This window comes from Chelonoidis abingdonii, chromosome 7 (genome assembly GCF_003597395.2).
Source record: "Chelonoidis abingdonii isolate Lonesome George chromosome 7, CheloAbing_2.0, whole genome shotgun sequence".
Taxonomy (NCBI): Eukaryota; Metazoa; Chordata; order Testudines; family Testudinidae; genus Chelonoidis; species Chelonoidis abingdonii.
In genome coordinates this window covers 13,189,089-13,216,946 of record NC_133775.1, presented here as the reverse complement: position 1 = coordinate 13,216,946, position 27,858 = coordinate 13,189,089, and the positions used below count along the sequence as shown (strand labels likewise).

Sequence of the window (27,858 nt, the reverse complement as noted above, 5' to 3'; positions counted from 1 at the left end):
ACTTAATATCTTCCTCTTTATCCTTCCCAAGGCAGAATGGGCCTGAGACTTACTTATCCTCATCCCAGAGGTGATCCCTCCCCATCAGGTTTAAAGCATATTGGCTGACGACATGGAGGAATCTTCAGCCTGGCTGCTGCAGCTGTACCTCATCAGTGAAGAGAGGACTCTGGTTTCCAAGAATGCCAGCTCAGCACCTTTCACCAGCACTGATACATGGTAAGGATATGACACCATCATCTGCTGAGGACATGGCGTTTTCCCTGAGCATTCCACACACCACATTTAACAAAGGCGGCCTCCTCTGCTTAGGGAGTCCAGGGCTAACTTGGGCATTGGTGTGTACCTAACACAGCACCAAATAACCCCTGCTTCCCTCAGTTGAAATGCTAATGCATTCTTGTAAGTGAGCACTGTGAAACAGTTCTCAGCATTCATGGAGATTGGGCTAGAAAAAAATCAACAGAGGAGTTACAACAACAAACCTGCAGTGGTAGCAACCTATCTGTGCACAGCGGACGATGAAAGCCAAGTGAGACATGCCAGTGAACCAAGCCCTGATCCTCTTACACATAACTATTTATTATTTAGACTGTGCCAGAGAAAGAAAAACAGACTCAGGAGAGCTGAGTCCAGATGTGCTCTGCTACAGAATTATTGTGTGACCTAGGGAAAGTCACTTCATCTCTCTGTGCCTCTGTTCTCCATCTGTGAAATGTAGCTAATACTTCCTTTTTTCCACCTGATGCCTGTCTTGTCTATTCAGATTGTAGGGCAGGGACTGAGTTTTTCAATATATATGTACAGGGGCTAGCAAAATGGGGCAATAATCTCAGTTGAGGCCTTTGCATGCTACTGTAATACAAATAATTATTAATAATAACCAGAGATATACATGATGCTTTTCAGACAACAACCAGGGGCATGTCCTTGCCTCTAGGAGTTTACAATCTGAGAGACAAAACACAGCAAGGAATGACCATAAAGAAAGGGTGAGGTATAAAACAAAGAGGACACCGGGTCTGATCGTAGCAGATGCATCTTGTTAGTTCCTCTTTTTTTAATAGCAATATATTAAAATGGGAAGTTGAGTTGTGACGCTAGAGGGAAGGAAGTAAATTTAAAATAATTTGTGTGTGATCTTTTAGAGGCAAATCTTTCAGGACGTTCTTAGCTAAGCAAACCTGCCTGGTTCCCACTTGAATATACACAGATCTCTTTTTCCAACATCAGGCTGTGCCCAATCATATTCACAGGTAGTAACTGATCACCAAGCTTTGCCGGAATCCTGCCAGGTTTTCAGACTGTGCTGCTTTTTGCCACTCAAGCCAAGATACAAGACAGAGCCGAGAAAATGGGCTGCCCTTTCTCATCCACTTTTCACCAGCTAAATGCTGGTTAAAAGTCCTCCCCCTTCCAGGCCCTGCTGTGCAGCACAAAATACTTCTGTTTATTTCACTCGCAGTTTTGAATTGCAGTTAAGACTAACTAACCATCCCAAGCCTTTGGGCAGATAAGCGAGCAAGCACCTTTGCATCTGAAGCTCCTTGGATCTTTGATATGCGCATCACATGACATCTCTGGGAACAGCAGTGAAATGTGTTTTCACATTTTGTTTAAAAATATGGACTAAAATATGTTCTCTGTTTCTCTTGCTTTTATCAACAGTTGGCTTTGTGCAGCGAGTGCCTGCGCCGCAGTATAAATCAAGTTAATTCCTAAGGTACTTTTCTGTATTAAGACTGAAATTCCCATTTTGGTTCACTGTCTTGTATTGTGAACTAAATTATTTTCATAGCCCCAGAAGGGCACATTGTCAGCACAGACTTACTGCAGTTATATACCATAGTCGAAACATTAATATCTCTTCTAAATATAGCGTATTGGCAAGGTATCTGGTATAGTGTAAATCCTAGGGACATTTGATCCAGATCATTAAAACCAAGTGAAGGGAGCAAGGAATAGATCAGGTTACTAATTCAAACATGCAATGAATTATTAATTCCACTATTAATTCTACCGACCTCCTACTTTTTATTTTTTTTCAGCTAGGCGGCTTTGAGCATATCCTTGCTGTTTCATGGTAGTGCATTTGTTTGCTTCGTAGCACAGCTGTGTCTGAGGATGCGGCATATTCACGTCGGGTGTCTTGTGGCAATGACTTTCTTGTGGGTGGCAAACAGGATGCATGCTAAGAAAGGTAAGACTCTGTTCAGCTGTGCTCAGCACCAAAACACTGAGGGTTAACTTCCAGGGGATGTCCAGCTGGGGTAGCTCTTACAGGACTCTGGCAGCAGGCACGCTCCTAGGTCACCTGCAGTGTGTATGCATGAATGAACGATGCCCGTTTCATGGGCTTTTTGATATTCTGTCTGATTTATCAATCTCTGATGTGGTTTTAGGGCCTGAACCTGCCAGCCCTTATTCACATGAGCCATCTTACACACGCACCGTCTCATTGGCTGCAACGGAACTAGACGCTTGAGGAAGCAGTTCTATATGTTATTATTATTACCGTATTTACTCGTTTGTAGATGTCTCCTTTTCATTTAGATTTTTAAGGTATAGACAGCACAGTGTTTGCAGACGTGGCTTAGAGCACCGCTGGTCCCAATTCTCCAGCAAGCAAGGGGTTAATCTCAGCCCAACTTCTTACCCCCCTTGCACATGTGCTCAGGGGATAGGATATCAAATGACTGCTTGGAAGACAGGCGGTGAATGGCAGGGCTCTCCCTAGCCCCGGGTCATAGGACTGAGTTGAGTGCCAGGCTAGGGGGCATTTGAAGTTGCTCTGGGTTTTTTTTGCTTATGTTAAACTGATTAACCCTTGTCCCTTGCTGGCAGTACCCCTGCCCTGTTTCTGCTGCATCGTCCCAACCGTTTACACAGTAGACTGTATGTGCCAGTTCCTCAGCTGGTGTCTCTATCGAAATCAATGGACCATGTATGCCAGCTGAAGGCCTGGCTCTAAAGCAGTGTGGTAGTTCTGGATTTGCTTTTTAACTATAAAAATGAAATATTTCAACTGCATCAGTAGAACCCTGTGCCATTAACTTATTCATCAGCACTTGGGCCTTCTTTGTAGGAGGGTGGTGAAGCACAGGACTGGGTTACCTAGGGAGGTGGTGGAATCTTCATCCTTAGAGGTTTTTAAGGCCCGGCTTGACAAAGCCCTGGCTGGGATGATTTAGCTGTGGTTGGTCCTGCTTTGAGCAGGGGATTGGACTAGATGACCTCCTGAGGTCTCTTCTTACTCTTTCTTTGACAGTCACTGACACAGGATAAAATGCTTTAGAATGCTGCTTTGTTGATTTTATGTTTCACTCTTTTAGTTTGCTAACGATTGAGGGATAGCAATGTGGAAGTCTCTACATCGGTCTCCAGTTACTCTTCTGAAATATTTGTTTGCTTCTCTTAAGTATTCATTTTTCTGAAAACCCACCACCACAACAAATTACTCTTCTTTTAAACTGATTCAGAAGTAGGGAAACTCAGATATTGACAGCTTGGTTTTGTCACTAAATTAACTAGAGAGACTCATACTCCCTCCTTTGGAGGAGTTCAGATGCTCATTAGAAAAACACAAAGGCAAGTAACAAAATCTTGACCCAGATCAGAACGTCAGCAAAGTTAAGAGCTGTTTTTAGTTCAGAGTTTTAGCTGTCTTAGCTCTGTCTTGTCTGTGAAATGAAGGCAACGTGGACTTGATCCTGGACTAAGAACATGCATCTCTCAGATCAAACCATGAAATCTGTCATGGTTTAACCGATAATCAGTGCTTGTATCTCATAACTGGGCTTCCTCAAACATTATTTTCAGCCCTTGCTACTGGTGGAGGAGCTGCCAGGAGTTCACGGACTCAGTTTGGTTCGGAGAAGAACCTGAGAGATTGGCTGTTTGGGGTTGGAGGTCCTGTGGCACCAGCATCTCCCAATAGAGCAAAGTTAAGAGCTGTTTTTAGTTCAGAGTTTTAGCTGTCTTAGCTCTGTCTTGTCTGTGAAATGAAGGCAACGTGGACTTGATCCTGGACTAAGAACATGCATCTCTCAGATCAAACCATGAAATCTGTCATGGTTTAACCGATAATCAGTGCTTGTATCTCATAACTGGGCTTCCTCAAACATTATTTTCAGCCCTTGCTACTGGTGGAGGAGCTGCCAGGAGTTCACGGACTCAGTTTGGTTCGGAGAAGAACCTGAGAGATTGGCTGTTTGGGGTTGGAGGTCCTGTGGCACCAGCATCTCCCAGTAGAGCTAGGAAGCCAAAGGTGCACAAAACATGAGCAACCCAAAAGTTAAGCTACCCGCTTTTGATCCTCCCAGAGTTTGATTTCAGTTCAAAGGACGGGCAAGAATTTGGAGTTGTCCTGGTGTCTGAGAAGTGGGGAAAGATGTGGACTCTGGGAGTTATTCTTGCAAGATGCTGATCCCTTCAGTGCCTCTGAAGCCAGTGGGAGCTGAGGATGCTCAGTACTTTGCAGGATGTAACCTAAGGCTGGGGTATTTCCTTGCTGGAAGAGAAATGAGTGAATCCAGGTGCGGGGATGCTGCATTGCTACTCTATGCACACTGCATACAGAATTACAATGCACACATCATCTCCGTGGTGGCCTCAGGGCGGGATAGGGCAAAGGCAGTATAAGCAGAAGTGCTCACGTGGGTGCCGCACCACCAGGGCTGGCTCCAGGCACCAGCTTATCAAGCAGGAGCTTGGGGCGGCAACTCGAGAGTGGGGCGGCACTTTCAGGGAATCCACAGCAATTCGGCAGAGGGTCCCTCACTCCAGCTCGGAGCGAAGGACCTCCCGCTGAATTGCCGCAGATCGCGATCGTGGCTTTTTTTGTTGTTTTTTGGCTGCTTGGGACGGCAAAACCCCTGGAGCCGGCCCTGAGCACCACAATCCAGAACATCACTCAAACCAGCTCTGTCTCAAGTCCCCAGGCACACAGCAGCTTTCCTCTGTGTTTTGACTCCTCCAGAAACATGTACCTGAGCTGTCAGTCAAAATTACTGCAACTCCAGCTAGCTGGGATGTGTCATTCAAACTTGCGGGCCTTGAATTGCTAAATCTGGTGGGACTGTGTCAGTGGGTTGTCCCCCTTTGCCCATTTATGTATTAATTATAATTCATTATAATTATTTTATTATATCATATTATAAAATAACACTGAGGTGTCCCAGCTGAGTTTGGGGCTTCATTGTGCTTGGCACTGTATGCACACATCATCAGAGACACTCCCTGCCCTAAAGATCTTTCAGTCTAATCAGAGGTAATACCAAGGCACAGAGAGGTGAGATGACACCTCTAAGGTCACACAGGAGGTCAGTGGCAGGGCTACAGCTAGAGCTAAGATATCCTGACTCCCAGTCCATGTGACTAGACCACACGGCCATCTGTTCTGCAACACAAAATAAGTCAACTAGAATTTAATGAACCTCCCTCTTAATCCAAAGTCCTCACACAGTGCTGGCTGCTCATGAGCCGTTCTCACTTACTGCATTCACTTAAGTACCTTGAAGCACTGAGCTATTAATTCATCAATAATTGTCTCTGAAGTAACCTTTACCCCTCCTGCAGGCTCCTCGTTCAGCTATTTATTTCAATAACATTATTAGTTTAATACCTTCCCCACATTACTTTATCGCCTATCCCTGGTAATTACCATGTCAATTTGCTATCTGACCATCCTGCCCATGCGCAGGTGCTCACACACACAAATGTATATTAACCGTTTGTTTTTGACTGCTCATCACATTGCACATTTATCTTCCATAGCAGGTCACAGCACTGCCAAGCATAATGAAAAGCAATGTGCAATGGCCAGCTATTGATTTGCAATAGACTTTGCCTAGACTGAGAGCATATAGACTTATTTGTGAATCTACACATGTCGCTCAGAAGGGACAAAGGGTATTTCTTTGCTCCCAAATGTGGTATACAGGGCCAGATTTAGGGGAAGGCGACCCAGGCTACTGCCTGGGGTGCTGGGCTTGTGGGCAGGGGAGCTGGGCTTGGAGTCTTGTTTTTGGTGTTAGTGATAAAAGGAAAAATAGAATGTTTGAAGTAAAATGTTTCAGATATTCCTTATGTGGAGTAATTCTTCACTAACCTTCTAGAATGTTCCAGACCTTTGTAGAATGTCATGGAACCTTCCAGACTTTCTGAGAACTACATTTTCCTAGAACCTCCTAGAATGTTGTCAGCCATGCCCTCATGGGTGTATAAGGGGTGGGGCATCGCCAGTCAGGCAGTGAGATATAAGAACGAAGTGAGAGCCCAGTTGCAATACTGGGAACCTTGTTTTATTGTGTAATTGTGAAAGTGTACTTGTGTTTTAAGACTAGAAGCATGTAAGTAGTGACTAATAAAGGACAAATTTAATGAGATGCCAGAGATAACTACCAAATCCCTTTCAATGCAACAATTTAAAGTAAATACTTTCTTAAAGTAAGTTACTTCTTTTGCCCTGCTTAACACGTAATGTTTGATGACTTTCTAAGACTGCGGAACATAGACTTTTGTTCTCCCTAATACTATCTGTTTTCTCTTAAAGAAAATAAAAGATGTCCCTGAAGAAGCCTTCAGGAGCTCAGTATAGGAAGCAAAATGCACAATTGCAATCTAGTTTGCAGCAAGGGGCAAATTTGATGGGAAAATATCTGAAACCAAACAACATAGGCCAGGTTTTAGGCAGTAGTGATCGTCCCAGTGCAGAAGAAATTGAGGAGTAAAGTGTAAGTGATGGAAGTCCTATTGCTAAGGAATTAGCAGATTTTCCTGAGGAAAAGAAATGGAAATGTGAGGAAAGTGATGGAGAATTGTCCAGTTTTCCTGGCGACATAAAGGAGAGTGATGATAAAGAAGAATGTGGCTCACATGAAAAGGAGAGTGATGACAAATTAAAATCTGGTTTACATGAAAAGAGAGAAACTATATAGAAGAATCAGCCTCACATGATGACAGAAACAGCAGTGAGAAAAATTGCACACCACAAATTGATACATCAGATCCTGCTTTATGACTGGCGATCCTAAACTCTGCCGATATTGATCATACAGTTTTGAATGAGCTGAGCAAAATCGAGGATATCCATTTCCAGTAAATGAACAGAAGCGACAATTCTCAAAGTCACACTGTGAAAGAATGCTCAAGAATGGCGAGAAACTGAATCAGCATCGGCTAGTTTACTCAAAATCAACTGACAAAGTAGTCTGTTTCTGTTGCAAAATATTTGACAGGAATGCCAAATTGTTGCGTTCGCTTTCTGTGTACAATTATCGACATAGCTTAACTGATGCTCTGAAGCAACATGAAAAGTCACTCAGACATTTTATGGCCTACTCCAAATGGATGGAGGGTGAGTTCAGGCTCAAGCTGAATAAATGCATAGATGCAGAAAAGCAAAGCATTGTTAATGTAGAAACCAAGCATTGTAGGAACGTGCTCAAGTGTCTGATCTCAATTACCCTCTTCCTTGCAAAGAATAATTTGGCTTTCTGGGGCTCATTGGGCAAGTTGTTCACTGAACATAACAGTAATTTCCTCAGTTTTGTCAAGCTCCTTGGGAAATACAATGATTTCATGTGTGAGCACCTACGTCAAGTAGTTTATAAAGAAGCTATGGACCATTACTGCAGCAAAACAATTCAAAATGAATTGATTGACCTTTTGGCAAAGAAGGTGCTTAATAACATATTGATGCGTCTCAGCAAAGCAAAGTACGACGCCATAATAATGGATTGCACTTCCGACATTAGTCACAATGAAAAGATGTCATTTACAGTAAGATTTGTTGATGATGAGGATGGTTGAATCCAAGTAAAGGGACACTTTATCTGTTTCCGTCCTGTGAACGACTCTACTGGAAAAGACCAAACAAAACTGTTTATGAACATTTGGAATGAAAATAAAATAGAGCTTCAGAACTGCCGCCGCCAAGGCTATGACAATGGCACGAACATGAAGGAAGAAACAGTGGTGCCCAGACAAGGATCCTTGAGCTGATTCCAAGAGCTTTCTTTGTGCCTTCTGGCTGCCATTCATTCAACCTGGTTGTGTGAGATGCAGCATCATCTTCTTTAGATTAAGTATCTCTCTTCAGAGAACTGCAAAGAATATGCATCCTGTTTTCAGCATGAACTATCAGGGAGAAGATCCTCACTGACAACGTTACAAACCTGAGGGTGAAGCCACTAAGTGATACTTGTTGGGAGAGCCAAAATGACAGCATAAGGCCAGTGAGGTACTGAGTGACTAAGGTTTACAATGGCCTAATGGAACTGGTGCAGTCAAGTAAAGCCAAGACCATAATCAGACACAAGGCACAAAGCCTGGCAAACAAGGTCACTGACTTCAAATCTCTGGTGTCAGTTGTGGTTTGGCATCACATCCTGTTCTGTGTAAATGTTGTAAGCAAGGCATTACAAACTCAATCGATGGACATCACGACCACTACTGTTTTGAAGAGAAGCTGCCTTGATTTCGTTGTGGCCTGCAGAGACAACAGATTTGAAGATGCCATCACTGCTGCCAGAGAAATGGTGGAAAACTTAGGAGTTGAGCCTGTCTTCAAGGAAACTAGTATTCATCAGAAGAAGAGACAGTTTGGTTATGAGGGCACAGATGAGATGATGGGAAGCTCGGAAGAAAAATTCAAGAGGGAGTGTTTTTGCTCTCTCATTGACACTCCCTGAGTATCCATTGAAGAAAGGTTTGGACAAATGAAGCACCACACAAAGACCTGACCTTAGTAACACTCTTGAACAATTGTACCAACCTTCACCAGATGCTGATAGGTGGGAAATGTTTGGACATCAATGATAAAGACCTCTGTGTCGAATTAGACAACATCAGTCACATTTTGCAACACGGGAAGCACTCTCTGCTCCAAGTTCTACAATTCATTTATGATGCAGATCCGAAGGACACTTTTCCTAATGTGTGGATAGCTTTGAGGACTCTGCTCATACTGCTGGTCACAGCTGGGAGTGGGGAGCACAGCTTTCAAAGCTCAGGCTCATTAAAACATATCTTCAGTGGACTATGACTAATGAGAGACTGATGTCACTTGCTATTTTATTGCTTGAAAATGCCATTGGCCAGTCTCTGAATCTCTGACGCTGTGCTTCAGTTCACAAGGACAAAGGCAAGAAAAGCAACCTTTTGAACTAAAGGACTAGGGTTAACAGTCTAAGGATGTCACCTACTGTAACACTATTTAATACTGGTCCACCCAGTGTTGGTGCACAGTTCAATTTCTTGATGTTAGTACATTTCAGTTATTCTTAAAATTAAAAAGGTTCTATAAGCTTAGAGGAAATGAAATTTTTTTATTTGCTTACATATGGCATGAATAAATACAGATTTACACATCCTAGCATGCAAATTTATCATCTTATATGACAGGGATAAATCATGCATGTAAATCATGCATCAAAGTCATGAAATGGGCTACATATGCAATAAAAAAATAAGGTATTCAAAAGTTTAACAAATGAAGGGGGGGCATTTTGTCTAGGGCTGGCCCTGGTGGTATGTGCTTAGCACAACTGTACATTCATCCACTCTCTGATTATGGTGAGTTGCAGGTGTTTGCCAGCTTCTTCTCACTCCCTTTATTTTATAGTAACTACATTGCAGTATAAAAGAGCAAACAATGGACATTACATCGCTCAGACTGGGCAAAGCTGGAGACTTTCCACACAAAATGCCAATGTCATATATTGAGCATAAAGTGGAATGACTTAATCTGTAATGCAGATGTTTATGGACATGCCGGTCTACAGACTATTGGGGCCATTGTCCACAGATGGCACCTTATGCTTTTCGGACATGTAGCGAGAATCCCACAAGACGTTCCAGCGAACGCCATTCTCTGGGTGGCTTGTAACATCCGGGATAAAATTCCACCAACTGAGGGGTGGAGGTGGCCCAGAGGCAGAGACCCCCTATTACATGGGTTCATCAAGTCTGGTATGATGTTGGACTCTTGGGCTGACAAGTCCTTGTGGCCACACAGGAATGGACCAAATAGTGAACGATCACTGTGGCCAACTATTCAGCTGTGCGTTGAAGAAGAAGAAGACATTATGATATAAAGTTTTCATTAGAAAATCAATCGGTGAATCCATAACTCACTGGTAAATGAATCAAGCCCTTCACCCCTCTTTCTTTGAGCTTAGATTCTAAGATACCAGCTTTAAATATTTTCGTAGCACTTGAAAGATGAAAGCTAAAAGAAGAATGCCAACAAGGCTGAGTACTCACCTACTTTAACAGTGGTTTTGTTCTACAGTTCATGCTTTCAGGGGCCAGGTGTTTATATGCTGTGACATACCCAGGATACAGTCTAGACTAATTACTGTGTCACTCCTGCCTTCTAACCTGGGGTGTCCTTTACATTGCTTTGCTGTTGTTGCCTCCACTTCCGGACTGCTCACTTTAGCATATAAATCACTCCCAGCTATGTCTGTGTGCATTTGCATCCAGCCAGCCTGAATTAAATTGCAAGGTGACCCCAGCACATTCCCACTTCCATATTTCCCCCCAGAAATGCATGTACTGTACTGACCAGCCCTCTCACAAAATATACAAGCTCATATAAAGTCCTGCATTTTATTAAGAGAAATAATATGCATGAATCCTGTAATGCCAAATGGATTTGCCTAAACTCTTCAATTCAAACACACGCATTTAGAGAGAACAAGTTTGCTAACTACAAGAGATAGATTTAAGTGAATACAAGTGATGAGGCATAAAAGTCAGAAATGGTTACAAGAAACATAAAGATCAAACACAACTTAATGCCTAACTTAATAAACTATGATAGATTCAAAGCACAGTTTTTCTCACCACGTGTTCTCAACGGTCTTACTTGGCTGAACTTCTTAGGCCAGGACAACCTTCTGTTAATGGCTGCTTCCTTTGCTCCTTCTGGTGCAATGAATTGATGGACACAGAGAGAGAGAGAGAAGAAGGAGGAGAAGGGGGTGAGGTCCCTCGGTGTGTTTGTCCCCCTTTGTATAGTGTCAGTCTCTCCCTTGGAAAGCATTTCCAAATGAGATTCAGGAGACAAAAAGTCTGTTTGGATTAGAACTTTTTGCTGTTTGGGGTTGTTTTTTTGTTTTTTGTTTTGCTAAGATATAATTTTTTCACCCGTACCTCCTTTCCTGCCAAAGAATGGCCATTTATCGGGTACTGGCCTATTGGCCTTGTTTACGCCTGGCTGAGTTGTCAGCTTGCTCTTTGTCTCTGAGGGACTGGTTTAGCCAGCCCCAGACTTGGAACATATTTTAGTAGAATCTTATAACTTTACACTCAATGTTGCTATACATGTTTTACCAGGATAATAATGCCCAGCAACTTCTGAGTTTTCAAATGACACCTCATAAGGCATACTTTGTACAAAGATTGTTACAATAGAGTACAAGAGCTGAATTCAGGGGTATATTTTCTCACAGACACCCTTTCCAGACAAGCTCCTTCTGTGGACTTTGCCTCAATGCAATATTATTCCACTGATTAAAAGACAATGTTTGGCTGTAAATTGATGGTCTGGTCCCCTTCTGGGGAAAATACAGGCCTCAGCTAGCTCTCCATATACTCAATGGTAGCCAGGAACATCGTGTGGTTGCTGTTGTGTATTGAGGGTGGCAGGATACTCTACTGTGGTTCTTGATGTTTCATGACTCCTGCTGTTCCAAGAAGATACTTTGCTTTATGCACAGTACCATCTGTGGTCCACCTGAGAGGGATGCATAGAGGAGGAGATGGCTGGAATGGCCATCCAGAACAGCATCCTTTTGAATGGGGTGGTGGAGCTGTTAGATCTGCCTTCTAGATTCAGTTTGTATTGTTGTTGTCATCTCCCAGACAGTCAGTGAGTTCTGGAGTGCGAAGGCAGCTTTCCAAGCAGGGTACAGCTGAGGCCAGTATCTCCACTGGTTTCAGATTCACTTTGGTTTTTTTCCAGCAAGAAAAAGGACAGAAAGGACCACACGGAGCTCGTTTCCAGGAGGGAGATTTCAAACAGGCAGCATGAGTTAGAGTGGGAAAGCTCTACTGTCTAGCTATTTGTATTCATCTAGAGAAGGGATTGGCAACCTTTGGCAGCGGATTTCCCTGACGGGCCGCATGCCAAAGGTTGCCAATCCCTAGTCTATAGATATAAATATAAACAACTCGATGACCTGAGAGGGACCAGTATACCTGAGATTAGAGGGGCAAAGTGAGTGAGCAAACTATCCCTGAATGAAAATAGATTAATAAATCATTATCAGTTATTGTTCCTGCAAATGACTTTGGCACAACAGCATCACCACCACATTGAGTTCCATCTTAAAATCCCACTTCTGGGTTCCCACTCTCTTTAGCCCGAAGTACTTTGCAAATGTACAGAAAATCACTTTGTGCACCACTGAAGTCAAGGCACTTCTGGGGTGGAACATGGATGCTGTTTAAGAGCAAACAGCTACAATGAGCAATGATTGTAACTGGTTTGCAAATCATCGGCTTCAGAGATTTACCAAGCAGATAAATATTCTGTGGTTTGTTTGTTTTTTATAAGCAATGTTTTGTTTTCTCTAGGTGTCAAATGTGGCGGAGTCCTCTCCGCACCATATGGCAACTTCTCCAGCCCTAATTTTCCTGGACTTTACCCCTATGACACCGAGTGCACGTGGCTCATAGTGGTCACAGAAGGATCATCAGCCCTGTTGACCTTTGACCACTTTGACCTGGAATATCACGACAGCTGTGACTACGACTACCTCAAAATCTACAACGGCTTCTCTGCGGATGAGGGGAATGTCCTGGGAAAGTTCTGTGGCAAGAGAGCCCCTCCTCAGTTTACTTCTTCCTGGCATGTCTTGTCCATCATCTTTCACTCAGATAAGCACGTGGCCAGTCAAGGCTTTTCTGCAGCTTACCGGAAAGGTTGGAATAGGTTTTATGTGGAGTCTCCTCAAAGGGTTAATGCATGAAATGCCTGGGTGAAAGGCTTCTAGGTTTGCTGTGTAGCAGTGGACAAAGAGACTGTTATATGAGCACCTTTGAAACAAACTGTGTCCCACAAAGTAGAGTTAAAGAATTATACAGAGTGAACTAATTAGGGATTTTCTGAGACCAATGCAGGTTCGAGTAAGTTTTTGATCGAATGAGGAAAATCAAAATGTAACAGATTGAAAGTTCAAAACCACGTGGCCGTTTATTAATGGGGATAAGTTATAATTTGGGCTGGGGAGGAGCACTTTTACCAACTAGCAATACTATCAAAACAAGAATCTACACACAACTTGAAACAATCTATTTACATCTAACAACAAGAAACCAAACAATCTATGATTAACCGCTCACTAAAATCCAGATAAAACACACAAAAACTGAGTAAACTGTACAAGCATTAACCAGATATTGCAAAATACAACAATTCAACTTTCATATATTATATACACAACTTGGTACCAAGTAAGGGAGGGAAAAAGGGAAGAGGCTAAGCAAACAGAATATTTACAGAAATTAGAATGCAAATACCACATTCCAGGCGCAGCTGACCAGCAGTACAGACACCAAGGGCATGACGAATTAGTGGGAAATAATCCGTAACGACACCACCTGAGCCAGCTAAATCCGGAGGAGACCCTTCTAGCTGGAAGGATGATCAGGCCTTCCAGCTAACATGCGGATACTCCTGCAGATTTTGGCGCGAGACATGGTTTTATTCGAAGGCTCTTACTCATGTCAGCATCTGATTGGTCCCTAGCTCCTTCGCCTTCTAGGTTCCAAGCTGGAGCCGTCCACGTAAACAGGATCTGCACACGGCACACTATCCTTATGCACATGGCACGCTGGTATTTTTGCACAAGGCACTAGCCTGATCCCTAGGTGACCAGGCAAAAAGAGCTGGAAAATGCACACGGCACTATAATGTAATGTAGCACACCGCACTACGGTGTTGTACACGGTACCAATGTGAACTTTTGACCGACAATTGGCCAAACAGACGCCATGTTTGAGCATAGGCTTAGGGCTGCAACAGGGATGTGATGAATACCTGGCTCAGTTCTGATGCGAATCTGGTCTGTTTGAGAGTGTTTTGAATAAACTCTGCTAAAAATCCACCCCCAGAAAAATGACAGGTCTTGCATAGTATCAGGCATAAAGTGCAGCTCTGGTCTGAAAAGTGAGTCTGCAAAATCCTGGAGCTCCAGGGTGATTATGTCCCAGTGATTTCCAGTGCCAGTGTGCTCAGTTTACAGCTAAAAGGATGGCTTTTCTAACAGCCAGCCCACAGTTTACACTCTGAGACAAGCCGGTCTCTTTCCTCCTTATGAAGCATCACCAGAAATAAAGGTTCTGGGGCTTAACTGTGTTGTTAGACCTGGGCAGTGAGCAGCAAGGATGCACAGGTATAACTGAGAGAAGAATTCAGCCCTGCTATGGGACCTTAGTGCTGAATGAGCATCATGTGATGTACCATTATGACCAATAAAAAAACAGGACAGGAGAGTAAAAAACACTTTCTCTACCAAGCCCCTTGAAGGAGGAATCTCCCAGGCCCAGTACATTAGTCCATCGTCAGTCTCCAGATGGAATGAAACTTGGGTTGCTCAGCTCATTTGGCAGGAAACCTCTTTTCCTTACAGAGTTGGAGACAACCTACAGCCTTCTGCACCCCCAAGCTGTTTCTTTGCCTCCTTTGTTCCTCTTTCCAGGGCTGGGGCATGTGTGTTGATGTTCTCCATGATACTCCATCCCCTTTGTGGGCCACGGAACTTCCCTCTCATTCACTCGGATGTGTTATGTGTGTAACCCATCTGTATTTGTTTCCAGATGTTTGTGGAGGAGTGCTCACAGGCCTTTCCGGCGTGATAACAAGCCCCCATTACCCTGAGAATTACCCTAACAATGCCGAATGCCGCTGGATCATCCGGGCAGTGCCCAGCTCCATCATCAAGTTGATTTTTGCTGACTTTCAGATGGAAAACAACGAGGGATGCAATTTTGATTACGTGGCTGTCTATGATGGGCCCACGATGGGGGACATGGATTTCAGCCACTACTGTGGGAATATGAAACCCCCTGATATCGTCTCTTCCACGCACGAGCTCCTGGTGGTGTTCAAGTCAGACTTCAACATAGGAGGTAGAGGCTTTAAGGCCTATTTTTTCTCAGGTACGGAGGCAACTGTTTGTCCAGCATAAGCTACCAGATGTATGGGAAGCCCTCTGGGCCTTCTGCTTCTCTGCCACTATCCCAGCGTGTTGCTCTCATAAAGGGGGTATAGATTCACTGTTCCTCCATCCATGGCAAGATCTTTTGCGTGCAGGCTGGCAAGTGAAATGGTTTGGTGTCATGCTTGTGAAGTGTAAGCCTTAGTATATGAGGGGCTCTCAGAGAGTGGAAGGGCCCTTTTAGTGTCTGTGTAGTATCCATGTAAATAAAAAGTACATTTAAGAGTGTTCAGGGCAACTGAAATGGGACACAGGAGGCAAGAGTTTTATCCCCACCTCTGCCCCGGCTCGCCGTGTGATCTTGAGAAAGTCATTCCTATCTAGGTCCTTCTGCGGCCCCAGTTACTGTAGCACCTAAGCCCCCCCAAAATGTTTATGGAGCACCCTTGTAGAGAAAGGGTATCAGCCTCATTTTACAGATGGGGAACTGAGACACAAAGAGATCAGGGGACTTACCCAGAGTCACCCAGGAAGCCTGTACCAGAGCTGGAAAGAGAACCTACAGCGCCTGTGCCTTAACCACATGACCACCCGCCCTCAGTTAGAGCTGTAGCCTGCTTCCTTGAAGTCAATGGCAAAGCTCCCACTGACCTCTGTGGGGTAGCACTGTCAGGAATTAGGGCATGCAGCAGCAGAGCCAGTCTCCAGGCAACCTAACGAGCACAGCTGGCCTGTAGCAGGCTGACAAATAGGCCACACTGCATGATTAGGGTGACCAGATGTCCCAATTTTATAGGGACAGTACCAATATTACCCCCGTCCTGACGCCTATTACCCCCATCCCGATTTTTCACGCTTGCTCCTCTGGTCACACTATGCATGATGGATGGGAAGAGTCAGCAGACTGGCTCTGAAGCCCAGCTGCAGCAGCTGTGCAGTGGTGTGATAGTCCCTGTGTCTGCTTAGTTCCAGCTTTGCCTCACTGCAGGTAACCTAGGCCTGACCCCTGGATTCCTGCTCTGATCTGTAGCCATGACCTCTGCCTATGTCCTGGTCATGTGACATGTTAAGCTTTTAACTCCTCTGTTTCCCTGTCTTTAGGTTGAGGATAAGGATCCTTTTCCCTTCTTTGCCAAAGCACACTGATATCCTCAGCTGAAAAGCCCTGCATGGGTGCTTGTTGTTATGCATTGTGTGGAGTCTGGCTGCAGTTGTGCAGCTAACAACCCCCCCTAACTCTTTGAATGTTTGGGACAGATCTATACAGCATGTGGCTGTGAAACCTTTATGTGAAAAAGATAATTTGTTGTGATATATTTTAGCAATACATCAAGGGAACCCCCCCGCAGCTGCTCCCTCCACACACAGGGGTTTCGGTTTGGTTGGTAATGCATTTTCTTTTTCTAACCAGGCAAATGCCAGGAAGTATACACAGCCATCAAAGGAAATTTCTCCAGTCCTCAGTATCCCAACTTTTACCCCAACAATGTCAAATGTCATTGGACCATCCAGCTCCCCCCAGGATACCGAATCAAAGTCTTCTTCCTGGACTTGGCTCTGGAGGGGCGGAACAGCCTAACAGATGGCTGTGATTATGACCATCTGGCAGTGTTTGATGGAGGCACTGAGAAAGCTTCCCTCCTGGGGAAGTGGTGTGGGAGAGAGATGCTCTCTCCCATAACATCCACCAGAAACAAACTGCTGTTGGTCCTCCACACGGACAGGAACACGGCCAACAGGGGGTTCTCGGTAGCATATATTGGAGGTAAGACATGACTCAGTGCATTGATCCGGTTCTCCCTCGCTCCCTGCTGGATATTTGTAGGGCAAGGCAGCAAAGAATTATAAGTATGGAGACAGTCAGTAAAAACCTGACAGCCTGAGTTCCAAAAGTACATGCAAAAAAATGTGAGCAAATTTGTGCACCAAACTTTTGCATGCATGAGGTTACTATAATTGCACATGCAAACTGGGCAACTGTGCAAACGGCTAGCCAGTGGGGAGTTATAACTGTCTCTCTGCATGTGTGATTACCCAGCTGTACCTCTGCAACCACTATAATTGCACATATCAGTTAGGCACTCTGCTGTTCAAATGACTAATCGTGCATGGCATATTTTTGTATAGGGATTTCACACATGCAGCCAGATCTGCAAAGACACTTTTAAAAATAAGTAGGCCCTGGGTTACAAACTACCCCAACCACCTAGCCCTGGGATGGAAGGGTTCTGAGACACCGAATGAACAAAACACTAGGCCATGTGGAGTGACACCAGGCAGGAGTTTGGCTGATAGGGTCGTGCACAGGAGACTGGCCAAACCATGACTGGGGTACTAAATGAGTACCTGTGTTCCCAAACCTTGTCTTGCTAAGATAGCTACCAACTAACAGACGCTGTTGCTTGAATACTTAACACAATAGCATCTGGGCATCCTCCAGTAAACTCCTGCCCTTCATTCATAACTATCACCCTTCCACTGATTGGTGATTATTTAAAAGCCTGATTTAACAGGCAAGCCTTATAACATGGCCAAGCTTGGCTCCAGCCACCTATGAAAAGGAACAAGATCCACAGGTTAGGAGGAGAGAGGAGAGGAGAGAAAAGGCAAATGCAATCCTAGGCTGTATTACGCTAGGTGCTTCCAGTAAAGAGAAAAAAATGTTTAATGCCCCTGTACAAGGCACTGGTAAGACCTAATTTGGAACATTGTGCACAGTTCTGGTCACTCTGTTCTAGAGAGATGGATTCAGACTGGAACAGGTGCAGAGATTTGCTACAAGGATGATCATGGGAAGGGAGGGGAGAGCCTGTCTTATGCGAGGAGACTGGAAGAGCTTGGCTTGTTTAGTCTAGCAACAAGAAGGCTGAGAGGGAATATGATTCCTCTCTGAGTCTGAATACATTTGGCAGGCAAATGTCAGGGAGGGTAAAGAGCTATCTAAGTTAAAGGACAATGCTGGCACAAGAACAAATGGGTATAAACTGGCCATGAACAGACTCAGGTTGGAAACTAGAAGAAGGTTTCTGACCATCAGAAGGGTGAGGTTCTGTAGCAGCCTCCCAGTAAGAGTTGCGGGGCAAATAACTAGTTTTAAGAAAGAGCTGGACAAATTTAAGAGCACAATTGTATGATGGGGTTGCTGGGATGTGGGGGGCAGCCCTGGGGCTCACTTCTGGTCTATGTCTATGTTCCTAAAAGCTCATGCTTCAGAGTTTCAGCTGTCCACCAGGAGGGGTCAGGAAGGGATTCTGTGCATTCCCCTCCCCCATGTATTCTGGGAGGTTGTGTGGAGATGGTTTGGTTTTGTGTTTATATCTCCTTCCTCTGAAGCATCAGGGATGCCCAGGGTGGGAGAAGGGACATTGGGTGGGATGGGTCGGGCCAGGGCTCTGAGGTGGCTCCGAGCATTCTCATTCTCAGGTGCTGGGCTGGCTGGTTCTTGCTCACGTGCTCAGGCTGTAGCTCATTGCCACACTCCACGTGTTTTGCCTTCCCTGCAATGTGCGAGTCACTTGCCAGGATTATTTGGGTATTTCTCACTCAGTCATTTCCCTGCCACTGCAGGGGCCTTGGACACTGGTGCACCTTGGTCCCCTCCTATTCTCTGCCTGTGGCACATACTAGTCTAGTCTCCTGTGGGCTGTAATACTTGAGTCCCATTTTGGTTGTTGGGTTTAGTGTACGGGTGTTGAGCTGTTGGTGTCCAGTGATATATAGCAGATCAGACTAGATGATCTGGTCACTCCTTCTGTCCTTAGACTCTGAGACTCCCCTGAGGGGCAGATTATCCCACATCTACCTTCTGTAGGGTTTCTTGCACCTGCCTCAGAAGCATCTGGTGCTGGATGCTGTTGCAAGCAGGTAACTGGACTAGATGAGCTACAAGTCTGATCCAAATTGGCAATCCCGATGTCCCACAGAATACATTCTTGGCTGTCCTGGAAAGCTCATGTCTCAAGCTGCCAGCAAGGAAAGTTTTCTGGCCTGTGTTATGTAGGAGGCCAAATGAGATGATCATAGGGCCTTAAAATCTGTGAACCTGAAGTTTCCTAGTGGGGACCTATTTAAACTCTCTCTTCTGTTCTTTGATTATTATTTATCTCCCCCATGTCTCCCACATCTGGAGACTAATCTCCTGCCCTCAAGACAGGATGGAGGTTTGGCTGGAATTAGCAGAGCCCCTAACTCCTTACCTTCAATGGGTGAAATTAGCGCAAGCAATAAGCCCACTTTTGGGGGAAAGGGGGGCCATATCAGACTGGCAGGAGGCCTCTTCAAACCTCAGCAAGAGACTCACTCTCACAAGGAATATTCCCTTGCAAACAAAAGTGTCTTGTGGACTCAGTTTTCAGTGAGACCTTCCTGGACGTTTTATCTGCAAAGCCACATAAGTATTCTGGGGTTTGCGAGATACCAGCAAGGGCTGTGTCTTTGGAAAAGACCCAGACCAGACTCTGTCAGCCTGGAGATTCCAGGATATGCAGATAGTTGGTGGGAGGAGCCGCCCAGATGCTGCCTTGCTGTGTAATGCTCCTCATATAGTTGTCAACCTTTGTGCCTCCTCAAAAGCAGGCGAATTGATGGCATTCATTGTATTTCAAAATAATTGTGTTGGAGCTGACCTGAGTGTCAGGGATGATTCATGACCTATTTCTGCTCAAGATGATCCTCTCTGAGTATTCAGAAGCCTTTTAACTGAGCTGCTGCTTGTGTGTGTTTGCAGATGGGACTAGCATAGCTCTACTGTGGTTTCTTTTTTCCTCCACTTACAGTCACAGTGCAGGGTAACCTCTTGGGCTGAGTAATAGAATGAGAAGGGGGATTATAGCTGTGCCCGGTAGTGTTGCTGTAGTTTAAGGTGGAATCAGTGTTGTGATTACAAACCTCAGGAACTTAAGCTTTTATATCTCAGACACCAAAGTTCAAACTTGATGTATGAGATTCTGAAATCCTGGCCAAACATCTTATGCACATAGAGACACAATCGTCCCAAATTACACCAGTGGTGTGCTCTGGGTCCAGGATTATTCTGGATTCTGCAATATAAAAGACACTAGCTAGTTGGCTTCAGCCACCATGACTCCAGAAAGTTTTCAGTTTCACCTAATTTTATGTTTGGCAAGGGATTCATCTGCTTCATGCAGCGGGCATTTTCAGAAAACTCAGTAGAGCAGAGGAGAAGGAGGAAGGTCTGGTGATGAAAGGATAGGACTGGGGAGTTGGAAGGAGGTAGTTATAGTCTTCGCTCTGCCACCGACTTCCTGTGTGAGCTGAGGTAACTCACTTAATCACCCAGTGCCTCAGTTTTCCTATCTGTAAAACAGTGATATGTCTTTTCCCTACAGGGGTGTTATGATGCTTAATTCATTAATATTTGTGAAGTGGTTTGAAATCATTGGATGTACTAGAGAAGTGCAAAGTGTTCTATATTAATTTCTGAATAGTGTCTGCTCCTGGCATAAGGAGTCTGTAACTTACCAATGGATTTTTAATTTGGGCATATTTTCCATTAGAAGCTAGTGATAGTTATATGAAAAAGCCAGGTTAGGCCCAATGCGTCTAAGTACATATGCTCAGCAACATGCCATTTTAGCAGCCCATAAACACATAATTTTATCATACCACATCTGTGTAATAAGAACTTTTAAAAAATGAGTGTGTTAACTCTCACCATGCTGCTGGGAGGGAGGTTCGTAAGAATTCTCTATTTTGTAAAGGGGGAAATTGAGGCGGAGAAGCTAAGCGACTTGCCCAAGACTGTGGAGTTCACACAGGGGCTGCTGACTCGAAGCTCTGTGCTCAGTTCACTAGAGAAAGTGCACCAAATACCACAACCAAAGGATCCCTTTTAAGTCACACTGACAGGCAAACCTAGGCCATTCAAAGTGCAGGTGGCACTCCAGGCAGGAGCGACGCCAGGGTGTTTGGTGCCCTAGGTGGGGGTCCTTCTGTGCCCCTGGTCTTCGGGGGACTTTGGCGGCAGGTCCCGGAACAAGTGAAGGACCCATTGCAGAATTGCCGACGACGACCCAGAGTGCAAAAGGACCCCCCGCCACCGAATTGCCACCCTCCCAAATCCTAGTGCCCTAGGCAACTGCCTAGGTCGCCTAAATGGAAGCACCGGCCCTGACTCCAGGGCATGGTATGGTCTCTGCCCACGTGTATAACTCCCATTGGTGTCAATCATGCATGCCTGTTAAGGGCATAACATGGCCCTTATTTAGCTGTGTCTACACTACGGACCTTACAGCAGCACAGCTGCGCCACTGTAATTTCTCCCGTGTAGCTGCTCTATGCCAGCAGGAGAAAGCTCTTCCGCTGGTATAATCAAACCACCCGCAACAAGCAACAGTAGCTATGTCAGCTGCAGAGTGTTTCCCACCAGCACAGCGCTTTCCGCACAGGTGCTTTTGTCGGTGAAACTTTTGTCGATGGGGGTGTGTTGTTGTGGGGTTTTTTTTCATATCCCAACCAACAAAAGTTTTACCGACAAAAGTGCTAGTGCTAGTGTGGACATAACCTCAGTTTCACTGAGCCGAGATATTGCCAAGGTCCTTCTGCCTTCAGATCCATCCTGGTCGCTCTGATTTTGTCACAATTCACGTGATGAGTGAGGTGGTGTGCTTAGCCTCCTGGATCCAGATCCACAAAGGTATTTAGGCTCCTAACGTCCCATGATTTCAGTGGAAGGTAGGACCCTAACTGCCCTTGTCAATCTGGTTCCTAATGTTTGTTCTGCATCCGAGGCCTAGTCTATGCTACAGAGTCAGGTTGATGCAAGAAGTTTGTTGATCTAAATATAGAAGCAACTACACTAAAATTTCAGTCCTGCTGACGTAACTGCCCGCTACACTGAAGGCTTGGACACTTATGTTGGTATAGCTTACATCGCTCAGAGGGGTTGCCCACTTTGGTTAGCTGTATTCCTGGAGATTTCATCACATGCATAATCTTTAATTCAAGATTAATCTTTAATTCCTGGAGATACCAGGCCAGTCCTGGAGGGTTGGCAACTGTATACGTGATTAAGCTGCCCCTGAGTGACATAAATGACACCAACCTAAGCGCCGATGTGGACAGGGCTAAGCTGGCAGGAGATCTTCTCCTGCCAACATAGCTACTGCTTCTCGTGGAAGTGGTTTTATTATGCCGATGGGAGAGCTCTCCCCCATCATCTTAGAACATCTTCACCAGACGTGTTACAGCGGCACAGCTGCAGCACTGTAGTGTTTCTAGCATAGTCTAGCCATCACTTAACTCCACCTCCACAAGAGTCTGTGTGGTACAAACCTTCCATAAACAGCCGCTGCAAAGGAGGATGACCATCTTCATGATGGAACCTGGGATTGCTTCCCAGTGCACGGAATGAGCCTCTTGCATGAGGTTTCCTTTGAACTGACTCTGTCTTTGGAGTAAAGACTCAAATGGCAAAGTGTTGTACTCTGGCTCCAGAGAGGAAGAGTGGTCTGTGGGGTAAGGTATTGGACTGGACTGTTGGCAAACTGGGTTCAATTCTTATGTATCCTGTGTGATCTGGCACCCCTTGTTTATTTAGATGTCTTTTCCTGTGTGTATGTACAGCAGTTAGCACAGCTGGGACCCAGTCTTGTTTGGAATCTCTTGACACTAATGGACAATGCATAACAATCATCCTAGAGGCTTGAAACTGCTCTCATTAGCCTGGTCTGCATTAGCAGGGTTCGATCCCATGGTGACAAGTACACTAATGCTATCACCAATGGCGCTCCCTCAGTGGCAGTGGAACAATAGAAGAATGTAAGGAAAAGGCCCCAGTGGAAGCCCAGATGCCATGGTATGCTCAGTGCGGTAATGGACGAAGTATATAAAATGACATACAGAGAGCGAGCTCTATCAGACTCTTGTAATTAGCATAAATATTTTTCAGTCTAACTGGGCCCATGAAAGGATGTGAGTTGGGCTGTCCATGTGATTTATGGTCATTTTAAAGGAAGCCTTCAACTCGAGAGCGAGGATCCATTTTGTCCTCCCCTTGATTTAATGCACTCTAGTTATTTGGTAAATCTTCTAATGGTTCTATAATGTACTAAGTGTAGTAAAGTGACACAATTTTTTCCCTGTTGATTTTATTGCATCTTATCAGTTTCATAAGAGTCTGATTCTAACAGAGTGAGTTAGAATAATTCAATAATTCATGTTGTTAGTCTTTGGGCCAAGCCTCGGTGGGAGATACCTTTAAATATTGTGGGGATTTTTGTTCTTATTTCCCTTCCCACATGGTTTATATGTTTGTCTTCTCCATGTAGAAAGGCCAGCTGCGATAGGCAGACACAGACGCGACACTTTCCGTAGATCTATGGATTAGGGGCTTGATTCTCCATTGCCCTGCTCCTCAGGTAGGCAGTTACACTAGTGCAAAGTAAAGTGCACCGGGGTCAATGACTGCACAAGGTACATGGCCATGAAGAACCAAGCCCCCTAGCATTTTACATCGTCAGAGTTCACTGTAGCCCTTGATTTGTCTTCTTAACACACCTGCAAGGTAGGTATTGTTACCCCATTTTCTAGAGCAGGGGACATGGAGAAATAGAGTCCAGGGACACCGATGCACTCAAGACTATTCCAGTATTAGAATGCAGAAGATCCTAGCTCCCAGTCCTGTGTGCATGCGGTTCAGCCATGTGGTGCTTTAGACCCGTGCCTGACTCACGGAGTGATTCCATTTCTGAAAAGCTGCTGACTTGCTGGTGCTGGGTGTAACATTTCCCACAGCTGCAAGATAGACCAGCAGGGTCTATAACAGAAACCTGCCATGTTTTGAGAACTCCACGTACTACATGCCATGCACTGACTGTCCACACTACAGCAGTTACGGCACTGCAGCTGCGCTGCTGTAGTGTAGATGCTTCCTATGCTGATAGAGGGGGTTTTCCATCAGTGCATTTAATCCAGCTCTCCAAAAGGTGATAGCTACGTCGATGGAATAATTCTTCTGGAGACCTACCTGTGTCTACAGCAGGGGTTTAGGTTGATCTAACTATGTTGCATGGGGCATGAAATTTTGCATGATGTAGCGAGGTGGCCCTATGTTTTAGGTGTAGACCACGCCTGAGGTGGGTCCACGCTGGGACCAGAGTATTCCACAGAGAGCTGGGAGGAAGGCAGACCAGTCAAACTGTTACACAGACATGCCTGAGGAGAGAGTTCCCTCACTAGTGCAAAAAACAGTGCTCAGCTGGTGACAAGAAGACAATCCTATGCTGCATTAGGCCTGAGGTTACACATCATTAGAGGGCACTACCATGACTCTGCATTGGGGTGGCACGGAGCTGCATTGCCCCATGAGGAGCACAGGAAGGCAGAATGTTGTGCACATGCCTTCAGACCCGTTTGTGGGATGCAACCTTTACCTGACCAGTTTGACTGGCATCCTTTCCACCCCACTGCTCCCCCAGGGAAGGGGCTGGCAGAACCGGGCCCAGAGTATGAACCAAGTGGTGTACAGACACAATTCATGTGTAAAGCCAAGCATGCCAATAATGAGTTACAAACTGGTCTGAAACGTGCGGCATCGGCAGGATCTTGGATAACTAGACCCCAGGATAAAAACAACAAGAAGTCCTGTGGCACCTTAAAGACTAACAGATTTATTTGGGCATAAGCTTTCGTGGGTAAAAAACCTCACTTCTTCAGATCCCAGGATGGTCAAGCTTTTCTAGATTGTCAGAAGTGCTCTGAATCGCATCCCAAAGCAAAAGGATCCAATACACACCCTGTTGTGTTCCCAGCAAGGCCAGCTCTAGGCATGTGCTTGGGGCAGCCCTTTTCAAGCGGCGACATTCCGGCTCTTTGGGGGCGGCACTTTTGAAGGGGTGCCACTCCATTGTTTTTGTTTGTTTGTTTGTTTTGCTTGGGGCAACAAAAAACCTGGAGCTGGCCTTGGTTCCCAGTGGATGCTGATGCAGAATTTTGTTAACCTCAAGTGTTCAAAAAGCATGAGTCAGGCCCCCAGAAATTCTGAGATTGGGTTTAAAATTCATGAGTCTTTTAAAAATGATAAATGTAAGGTTCTTTTTCTTTGCCTTCTCCTTTATGAGCTTTTAGGTTACACTCAGATCATGCACGTTTAAAGATCTTCTCCACTACTGTGAGGACTAGAAACTACTATTTTGGGTTTTTTAAAATGTAAGCTGAAATTCTCACATAATCACCTGACTCCAGCAGCTGGGGCTTTAAGAAAAACACTTATCAGAAGACTCACAATAAAACCACAAGCATTTTCAGCATTGGTCACTTGCTTGTGGATGCCACTAATAGTCTTTGTATGACAAGGTGACAATAGCAATAGTGCCACTCTCAGCTATGGGAACTGGCTTGTATTGTACACCGCACAGTACTGATGAAAATCACCACTCGGTGCAGTCTTGTGAGTTTTAGAAGAGCTTCTTTCTTCCCCCTCCAACAGTTGTTCCTGTGAACGTCAGCTGTACGCGAACAGATTTCCAGATCCAGATTCCTGTGCAGTCTCTTGCCCAACTGGAGAGAAATAAGATTTATTTAGGGACCCCATCCTGTCCTGCCCAAGTGGTTGGCCTGAACTTTAAAATACACACGAGGTTCGACACCTGCGGTACTGAGTCCCAGGTAAGTGATCAGTATAATAAGGAGTGAATCCTATTTACCTAAAACTAATACAGTACGATGATAAAAAATCTGCGTCTAATGATGCACATGCACACACGCATAGTAAGAGACAGTCTGTCTCCTGAAGAGCTTACAATCCAAATATACAAGACTAAGAGTAAATCTACACTGCAGGGGGGGAAAAGTCCTGCGGCACCAAGTTTCAGAGCCAGGGTCAGCTGACTTAGGCTCACAGGGCCCAGGTAATGGGGCTAAAAATAGCAGTGTAGAATTTGGACTTGGGCTGGAGTCACTTGCAGGGTTTCAGAGCCCCAGCCCCAGCATGAGCTTGAACATCTACATTGAAATTTTATAGCCCCACAGCCTGAACCTGGGCTTGTTGCGGGTCTTTTATCACAGTGTAGACGTACTGAAAGGATCTGCGAGAAAGGAACTGTTAGCCCCATCTGTATAATGGGGATAATGGATGAAGTGACTTGCTCAAGGTCAGAATTTTGTACAGTTGATTTAGGATATGTTCTTTTAGGTAACTGTAACCTGCTCCCCACATGAACGCAGGCCTGAGGCAGAGGGCACTGTGCACCCAGCGTTTAGTTACTCAAATAAAAACTATGCACATGCTTTTGGCAGCTCTGCCTGGCATGAGCAAGCCCCACGATTGCTGCATCCAAAGAACTCCATGCACTGGTCTCTCAACATTATGCCCATGGTAAACTCACCCCAGATCACTGAAGGGGAAACTGGGGCACAGAAAAGTCCACCTCTTTAGAGGTGGTCACTGATTCTGGGTGCCTTACTTTTTGCATATCCAGCATGCGGCTCCGTGGGTCTTATTCAGAGATGCTGAGGGCCTGTCGCTCCCGTTGACTTCAGCTGGAGTTTGAGATTCTCAGGACCTAGGTGCTGGACAGCCAAAAAACTGAGGAACCCCAAAATCAGTGGCCATTTTTGAAAAACTTGGCCCAAGTCACTTGCCTAGGCCCACACAGCAAGTCAGTGCCAGAGCCGGGAACAGAATCTACAAGTCCCAACTCCCAGACCTTTACGGTGGGCGTTGGCCTGACATGGTTGAGTTGCTGAGCACTTGCAGCTCTCATTAACACCCCTGTGAAAATAAGGCTCCCTGTTTCTAGGGAATTTGATCAACCTGGTTTCTGCCCCATGGCCTGTCCTATTCTCAATGCGCATTCTCAGCGCATGCTTTCAAGCGGCTGGCAATGAAATGCCATGAATACCCTGTAACTCTCCTTTCCCATGAAGAGCCTAACTCCGGCCACAGCCTGAAACGTGTTACTCTGGGGGTTTCGTTTTTATTAATTCGGAAGGCTGACAAGTAAAACCAAACCCTTGCCCTTTAAAAACTTTGTCTTGTAGAAAAAAAACCACACTTCTGTGATTGTCAGTATCCTGTATATCGACTTCTCGGCTGGGAGCCAGGAGGACATTCATGAATATGAAGTGCAGTGTGAGCCCAAGAGGAAAGAAGCTTCAGTAAATCTTATCTCGAGCTCTGACCCCTACCGGCTGACCCAGTACGCTGAGAACCTGGTGGAGCCCCACAGGCAGGATGCAGAAGCAGTGGAGGCCTATGAGAACAAAAGCCAGGACAGCAGTGACATTGTCTTCATTAGCATCTGTATTCTTGCTGGTATCCTCATGGTGATTGCTGTGGTTGGACTAGTGCTATTATAGGATGCTGCCTTCGGCCCAGTTCCTCCTTACCTGCCCTCTGTCCCCGTCACAGACACACATGTACAGCCAGTGTCCTTTCATCCGAGATCCTGGGCTTAGCTCAGCTGCTAAAATGGAAGCTCAGCTTCCATGTCCTGAAACAGAGGTTGGGTTCAACCTCCATCTCCTCTCTGTTCTCTGGAGAAATTGGTATAATAGGCAAACAGCTTCTCTTCTCAGCTATATATTTTTTTCTTTCCATCTGTCAACTGGATTTAGGAATCTGATTCTTGGGTTTCATGACTCTTCCTACAACTGTTTCCAGTGGTGGGGCTACAGTAAGGGGTGTAATATTGTTTGCCTCTGGCTAGAAATATCACTATAAATAAAT

The 27,858-nt window shown here is 45.1% G+C and overlaps 1 protein-coding gene across 1 annotated transcript; it reads left to right on the top strand.

Moving 5' to 3' along the window:
- Nucleotides 1–48: 48 nt before the first annotated feature.
- Nucleotides 49–27,858, top strand: CDCP2 (CUB domain containing protein 2). The gene is made up of 7 exons (XM_032766928.2): nucleotides 49–219; nucleotides 2,108–2,200; nucleotides 12,586–12,933; nucleotides 14,830–15,171; nucleotides 16,582–16,935; nucleotides 25,618–25,796; nucleotides 27,171–27,858. The coding sequence occupies exons 1-7, from the start codon at nucleotides 183–185 to the stop codon at nucleotides 27,486–27,488; spliced, it is 1,671 nt and encodes a 556-aa protein (XP_032622819.1). The 5' UTR covers nucleotides 49–182; the 3' UTR covers nucleotides 27,489–27,858.